Raw genomic sequence first — 7,714 nt, 5'->3', positions numbered from 1 at the left:
TGAGTGTATCTTTTACTGAAATATCTTGATCTAATATATCTTGACACAAGAACGTGACATGTCTATGTTGTGTTATGTTTTTCCATATCGACTTAATCAGCAAGCAAGCTGTCAGGCTGGGCTATTACACTATGTGCCTCATTTATTAAAGCTCTCCAAGACTAAAGAAGACCTGGGTGATCCAGCAAACCTGTAAAAGATCTGGTTCAGGATTAAAAATATTAACCAACTAATTTTATGAACTTAAAATAAACGAACTTTAAGGAAATCCATTCCAGGTTTGCTGGATCCCCTAGGTTTTCCGATGGGAGTCTATCTTCTCCAGTTTTGGAGAGATTCAATAAAACAAGCCTCATGTGTTGAGACATGTGTTGTATTCAGGGCTTTCAGATGGAGTGTTAGAATCCTTGTGTTTATCACTTCATACATACTTACAGTACTGCTATTGTGTCCAATTATTCTATGCATACATATTTTATATTGATCAGAAGAAGCTTTGCAATATGGGAAATTTCTCTTTTTTGGCTCCACAGTGTTTATTGTACTGTTTCTATTTTGAAGTTCTGATTTTATTGTCCACTACACCAGCGATATTTTCAATGCTTTTTGTGTGTCTAAAAGCAAGATAAACCATCTACTAAAGTAAATATGGGTGCCACAAAGCTTAACTGTTTTTGTCAGACTCCTGAATCAACTACTATACTTTCAGATGACAGATTATCCTCTTCAAGTTCTATCTCAATGGGTGGTATATTACAGGACTCTATAGACATTCCTGGGGAGAAGTTTGAAAGTAATCTTTCTCAGTCACTCAGTCTCAGTTATCCATTCACTGAAACATTTACTGAAACATAAAGTGATTTCACACAATGATTAGCAGGTATCTGTACCCTTACGTGTGGATGTTGATATCAGATATAGTATGGCGAGTAAACCATCTAGGAGGGCTTTTAGAAGAAAAAAAAATTAGTAGGGATCAAACACATTGTGGTCAGGATCCCTGGTAGTCAAAATGGACTTTCTTAGTATGGCATGGATGACAGGTGACACAAAAACAGTTTTTTTGAATATTGTGAATACCCTGGTTGAAGCTCTTTTTTAAATCAATGTGAAAAAATAATGCAGTATATGCTAATATTATATGATGAAACCCTTATCTAATAAGTTTTGTCATTTGAGGTTGGCGAGAGAAGCATCGGCTATTCCCTCCAGACACTGTGTGCATATCCATTTGTTTGTTGCTTTTGGTTGGTTTTATTTTAGTGGTTGGGCAAGATTTTTTTTGACAGTTTATTGGACATAATTGGCAGGTTTTCACTGACAGTATCTGCCTCTGTCTGTACATTATATATTTTGATATCAGCAACTCTAGAGCTACCTAATGTCTAAGGTGGGGAGGATTTACCAATCTGTTCTGCTGGAAAAATATTACAGAATATATCACACACTAAATCATGGCCTACATTAGGAAGCGAGAAGGGGATGCTAATGTAAAGGAAGATCAAAATATTTGTAATGCAAAAAAAAATTATGGGTACATAACAATAGAAAATACACAAGACATTTATAGTTGCATTGTGTTTATTTAGAAATTATGCTACAGATAGGAATATGGCTCATTAGATTCTATATAAAACTATATCAAGAACTATTCACATGTTTCTAAAAGACTTATTCCTTCCTTTCCTGTGTGAAACGAAATGCATTTTTATTGCTTTAGGTTACCAGTTTAAAATTAACAATTTCCAGCATGGATAAGGCGGCATTTTAGAAGCTTTAAATAGTTGTCAATTTTATTAGAATCCCTACGAAGGCAATGGAGAAGATTGTAGAATGCAAAGAGCCGTGAATTTTCATCTCCTGGGACTGAAGCTGGACCAGGCCATGGTGAGTAAATTTCATTTTCCAAATCACCTGGTTGAATCTAAGAGAAAAAAAAACAATATGATTTCAAATTGCATTAATTACTTGTATAAAAAATTTAATTTTAAACTTTAAAGCTATCAAAGGGTCATTAAAAACTATTGTACACAAGCGGTTTACAGAAATGTTAGATGTGCAGGCATATAGTATATAATGTAAAATGTACAGAATAAGCTATATATATATATATATATATATATATATATATATATATATATATATATATATATATATATATAAAGAGACCAAAACTCAAACCAAGCATTCTGGATGATTTTAAGATAAAAGAGGGCCAATAAGGCACAAATGTAAAAAATCCATACAATTTTAATTAGTTGGTGACACCGAAGACATTCAAGGTTGTGTTATAACACATTTTCTATTGTGTAAATGGGTTTGAATGGAGGAAGTAAAAAGTCCTGGTTTCCTACGCGTTTCGCCTATATGAGGCTTTTTCAGGGGAGGATACACAAAGAGACATATCATAAGTGGACTGTATGATTGAAAGAACCTAATTGCAAAGAGAGCATCTATAAAGAGTATGTCCACTATAGCAGGGGTCCCGCCGGGAACAAAGACCAGCAGTGGTCTGTGGCTTGGGCTGGTGCACCCCCCAGTGGGGGGACCCTGCTTGGAGGGCACTCTGGCCAGAGCCGCGGACCACGTCTCCCGTACGGATCACAGGCTCAGACCTGCAATGGGAGAGTGGGCAGGTTCTGGCATTATGATATCACTCGGGGGAAGTTTCTTCCCCTTTGAGTGACACAGGACTCCGGGCCGTGCATGCAGTCCATCCATTCAGTAGATTCAGTGGTCTGGGAGCTGAATCTTAGGGGTGGCATATATTATATTAAGAGATTGCAAGAGTTTCCCCTTTCCTTCCTTTCATGTATAAAAAAAAGCTGTATACTGTATGTAAACTGTATGCATTGCTAGCTAATGGGTAAGAACTGTTTAATGCACCTCTGTGGTGTTATAGAGATTGTACACTAAATTTTTAACATTCCATAAACAACTGCTGATAACGCCACAATTATTTTAGCACCTCCATTGCTGTTGTTATAATTTGGAAAAAAAGATATTCTCTTTATTATAAACATAGGCCATCTGAATAACTCTGAGATAGTACATACAGTATGGTATTCTAATTACTACATGAATAATTCCTTACTAAACTATCTTAATACTATGCTTACCCTTCCAACAATCCTTTCCATTCCTTCCAGTAGACGTTTAGTTTGCTCTTCAATCTCTACAGCCTTCCAGAGGATGGTGTCTGGAGCCTCACGGATATCTTGCACTTCAGAAACCATGTGGATCAAAGGATCATTCCATGATCTTAGAACCTTCAGCACCAAGTTCAGGAGATCTTCATGCTTTAGTGTATACACAAAAATGTAGTGAAATCCCAGTTTTAGTCACTTATGATTACAGAGCTGAATGTAAGCTTTTATAAGGTTAAACAATTCAAACAAAATGTCACAATAATCAGTACTATATGGTATTTGTGTTATACTTGTAATCAAGTTTTTTCACTTAAAACATGACTTTGCATACCAACAAAACCAATACATGCATTAGCAAATATGATTGTTTATAAACATGTGCAAGATCTACTTTCTTCTATAAAATGCAGCACACATTTGTAAAAATGTTAGCATTATTGTAAGATATGTTTAAAATTTGTTGTATGATTTTAACTATTTTTCTCAAACAATAAGTGAAAATACAATTTAGATTGTTTACAATCTTTTCATAAATTCACCAAATTGTTTTTAAATAGAAATATTGGCAAGAGCTCTTACTTGTATCTGTCGGGCTTGCTCCTTGTCTTCCGGGGTATTCAGAGAAGCAGTATGGCAGTTTATTCCAGATATTGCTAAAAACCTGCGACTCGGAGTAAAGTGTTCATCCTGCCATATAGAAACGTATAGTAAATTTGTTTGAATACATTTGCTATTTCTCTTAAGAAACCTCCACACAATAAAAAGAAGGTTTAATGAAGTAAGCCAGCTAGATTCCAGATTTCTTTTGTGTTGTATTTATCTTGTGGACTACTCATCCTCCTCCAAAAGGGCTGTTTACATGCATTTAGTTGTTGAGGTTTTCTTGGAAAACCCATTTGAAAACCTATCATATGTACTAATGTTACTCCTTCGAAAAGGTAAAAATATCTCCAAGCACTTCAAATATTCCAGCAATATAAATATTGATCCACCGTAGCACTGATACATCTATCCAATTTATACATGGTAATAGCAGTTCCCACTTCAGAACTTAACTGTGTGGTGGCTTGTAATTTCAGCTGCATATTTGTCTGCCCATTGTGGTTGATGTACTAAAGAGCATTTTCAGCTTGCAAAGTGAATTTAATACATATATATATATATATATATATATATATATATATATTTATCTCAATGAATCTTTATATATACATGAATAATTTTAATAATTACCCTGCAGAGAATATGCAATTATGTGCAAGGAAATTGTAAATGTAAAAAAAAACAGAATACTTCCTTACAAGCCTTTGCATGACTAAAGTTGATAAACTGTGGTAAGTACTAATAAATCTTTAGTAAATCAGTCCTACTGCATATTACTGCAGAATGGATTTTATAAATACAAGAGACCCTGACCCAAAACTCTTCCTATCACAATTTGGCCCTTGTCAAAGTCATTTAGATTCTTACACTTTTTTTTCTGAATACAACACATCACCTTCAAGAACATTTACAGGCTAATAAGGACCTTCTACAGTTAGATATGTTCATAGTAAACTAGAGAAGATGTAGAGGGTGGGAGACAGTTTTAAACAGTGTTCTATTGTTTGATGAAGTTATTTTTTTACATAAAAATTCGCAAACTTAAAACAAACTATTTAGTGTTTTCCGATCATTGGACATATTCTCCCATACAACTTAATAATTGATCATTAGGATTTAACCTAATTTAGGAAGTTTTCACATATAAATTGGAATAAATCATAGCTATGTAGTTTTTCTTTAAATAAAAGAAAAATGTTAGCACTATACTTACAAACTCATTAAACATTTCGGAAGAAAGGGAATGGATATAATGTGAAAGTTTTACAGCACGGTCAAAGAGAGCAGAAGTGGATACTTGACAGCTTGCACCCCCATTTGAGCATATAGGTTGAGATGTCACCCCATTTCCTGCTAGTAATATGCTGGATCCTACTAACATTAACACCATCACACCTTAAATAACAAACAAAAAAAAGAAAGGAATCAAGGCATAAATAAATGAACAAAAGAAAAGATTAGGCAAAAGAGAGAACTTTGAAGTAGCAAAGAAAATTAGTTTTCTTTACAGTGAACTTGACATGCTGGCTTTATTGCAACATGAATCATCTTCATGATTCTCCATCTTAAAATATATATTTGTCAAATAATGTCCTAAAAATTTACATACACATGTTTTATGTACAAAGCACTGTGACAGCTGCCATTATTGATAAAAAGTATTTCATAAACATGTCTAAAAACTAAATGAAAAAATATGTTCACGCTTGGTTTTGATATTTTAAAAAAAGCCTATGTTCTGAATATACATCAAATAGAATTCTAGCCTGTGATCAAGATAGCTCCATTTTATGTATTTTCTAACAAATAAATGGAAATTGTTGAGTATGAAATTAGACATAATGCTCCATGTAATTTTATGCATTAAGGGACAATTAAAGTAGAAAAAGATAGCATTGTGTGAATCAAAAGATACCTTTAAGTGATATGGCCATCAGATCAGTCATTGTGGAGTACGCTACACCCAGGAGTGAAAGGACTTGTCTTTGCTTAAAATTTGTGTTTTTTTTATATACTTGGACACCTTTAATGAATTAATTTATCTTCCACAATCCTAATCACAAACATCAAATGCCTGCATTTCTTCATTCATATTCACAAATGTTTCATTAAAAAAGTAATACATTTATTTAACTAGAAATGTGTGAGTGGGAGGAAGTGTTGGGCTGTAAAGTTCTATTTCCAAAAAAAAAAAAAAGTTTTCTTATATTTACCCCCAGTATTTTCAGTATAATTTGCATGCACCTATGCAGAACTGATATAGGATTTAATCTATAAATTATTGACTGTTATGTACATATCATAGTGACAAAATTATTTGTCAAACTTTTTTTGGGGGGGACCAAACTATAATGTTTTGTTTCTAAATTTCTAAATTTAACCTAAATCTCACTGAACAGTTGAAGGATTTTTATTTCAGCAGATGGGCCTTCTTTGGCTCTAAATTCTAAAGCAGTATTGCATCACTTCCAAAAGAGGTACCGGTAACAGCAACCAAGAACATGTTTTTAATTTGCACTGAGATGGGCTTCAATGGACTTTAAAGCTGTGGGAAACTGTTTAATATAAATTCATCCCTAAAATGCACAAAACAAAAAATTAAAAAATATATATTTTTTTAGAACTAGTAAAACAGGCCTTACTACACTAATAAATTTTTAAAAAGTAAAAAAATCCAAAATAATAACACTGTCCCTGGAGAGTAGCATTATGTACAAAACACTGTCCCTGGAGAGTAGCATTATGTACAAAACACTGTCCCTGCAGAGTAGCATTATGTACAAAATAGGAATGTTAGGTAAATGTTTATAAGGCAATGACTATGCATGAAAAATAGGGATGAGCGAACAAAATTTTTAATTTTGACCTCGTGACGAACCGGGCCTTTATCGCTTACAGAACATGTAAACGAGAACGGCCTTGTTATTCGCCATGGGGTCGTGTTCTCTCCAAACTCAGATGATTTCTCAATGGAGAATCTCCATGGAGAGTTCATCTGGAGTTCGCCTGCAGTCACAGAATTCTAGCCTGTGACCACAGGTTCCCATGCTCCCCGGGCTGTACTAAGTACAGCCTGGTGACCGTGGGAACTGAACTCAGATGTTCGCCTTCGCCTGCAGTCACAGCTGATTGGAGGCACTTATCAATGATAAGTACAGCCCAGAGAGTGCGGGGACCTGCACTTCAATGAAATTCGTGAAATTGTTTCGCCGAAATTTCACGGACCCATCAGAAGTTCAGGGAAATTTTTGCGAGAATGTCAGAGGCATTCTCGCTTATCCCTAATGACAAAATCTGTATATATTCATTTTTAAATGAAATGCCTGATTCCAACAAGTATATAAAAACATCTGCATGCTTATGGAAATTGCATATATTGCATATAGCCTTGCTCATACATATCTACTTGGTAATAAAAAGTGCCAGTGTTACTATAGACCTCAAACGATTTTCATTGAGCAGGATACAGATCTATAACACATTCCAACTAATCCACCAATCACATACTCTCAGAATAAACTTGCCATAGGTTGACTTATAAACAACATACATTACAGTCTAAGTCTTATATAATATTGAATAAGCAACCAAGATCAGAAAGGCATATCCCATCAATTAAAAAACTCTTCCTTCCCTGCAGATTAATAATGAATGTTACAGAAACACACAGAGGTCTTTTTATTACTTATATATTCCCAGACATGACAGAATCTTCAGAAGGAAGCTGCCAGTGATAATATTGTTCTAATATGTACATCCTAATACTATGCATTGTGCTACTGCAAGCCTGGTAGTGGTCCTCCCTTAGGACCCGATGACATATTAATCACATATGTTTCAACATTGATGCAACTTATATCAAGTGCTGCTAAATGAGGTTCATTCCATTTTCATAAGATCATGTGGGGCATCATATTTACATATTTTACATTTACCTAAAAATGTCATTTTGTCTTATTTGC

General features: G+C 34.3%; 1 protein-coding gene across 1 annotated transcript; it reads right to left on the bottom strand.

The window, feature by feature from the left end:
• Positions 1-1,560: 1,560 nt before the first annotated feature.
• Positions 1,561-5,142, bottom strand: PRL (prolactin). Its single transcript, XM_072413315.1, has 4 exons — positions 4,966-5,142; positions 3,729-3,836; positions 3,120-3,299; positions 1,561-1,924 (listed from the first exon to the last, which is right to left on the bottom strand). Exons 1-4 carry the CDS (start codon positions 5,140-5,142, stop codon positions 1,736-1,738), a joined length of 654 nt encoding a protein of 217 aa, XP_072269416.1. The 3' UTR covers positions 1,561-1,735.
• Positions 5,143-7,714: the final 2,572 nt, after the last annotated feature.

Source organism: Pyxicephalus adspersus, chromosome 5 (assembly GCF_032062135.1).
Source record: "Pyxicephalus adspersus chromosome 5, UCB_Pads_2.0, whole genome shotgun sequence".
NCBI lineage: Eukaryota > Metazoa > Chordata > Amphibia > Anura > Pyxicephalidae > Pyxicephalus > Pyxicephalus adspersus.
Note: the sequence above shows the minus strand (reverse complement) of the source record. Positions and strands in the feature narration are given on the sequence as shown.

Coding starts and splice junctions, on each gene's coding strand:
- PRL (XM_072413315.1), bottom strand. CDS start 5,142: ATGGTGTTAATGTTAGTAGGATCCAGCATATTACTAGCAGGAAATGGG. Junction 3,837..4,965: donor CCGAAATGTTTAATGAGTTT/GTAAGTATAGTG, acceptor TCTATATGGCAG/GATGAACACTTTACTCCGAG. Junction 3,300..3,728: donor AGCAAGCCCGACAGATACAA/GTAAGAGCTCTT, acceptor TATACACTAAAG/CATGAAGATCTCCTGAACTT.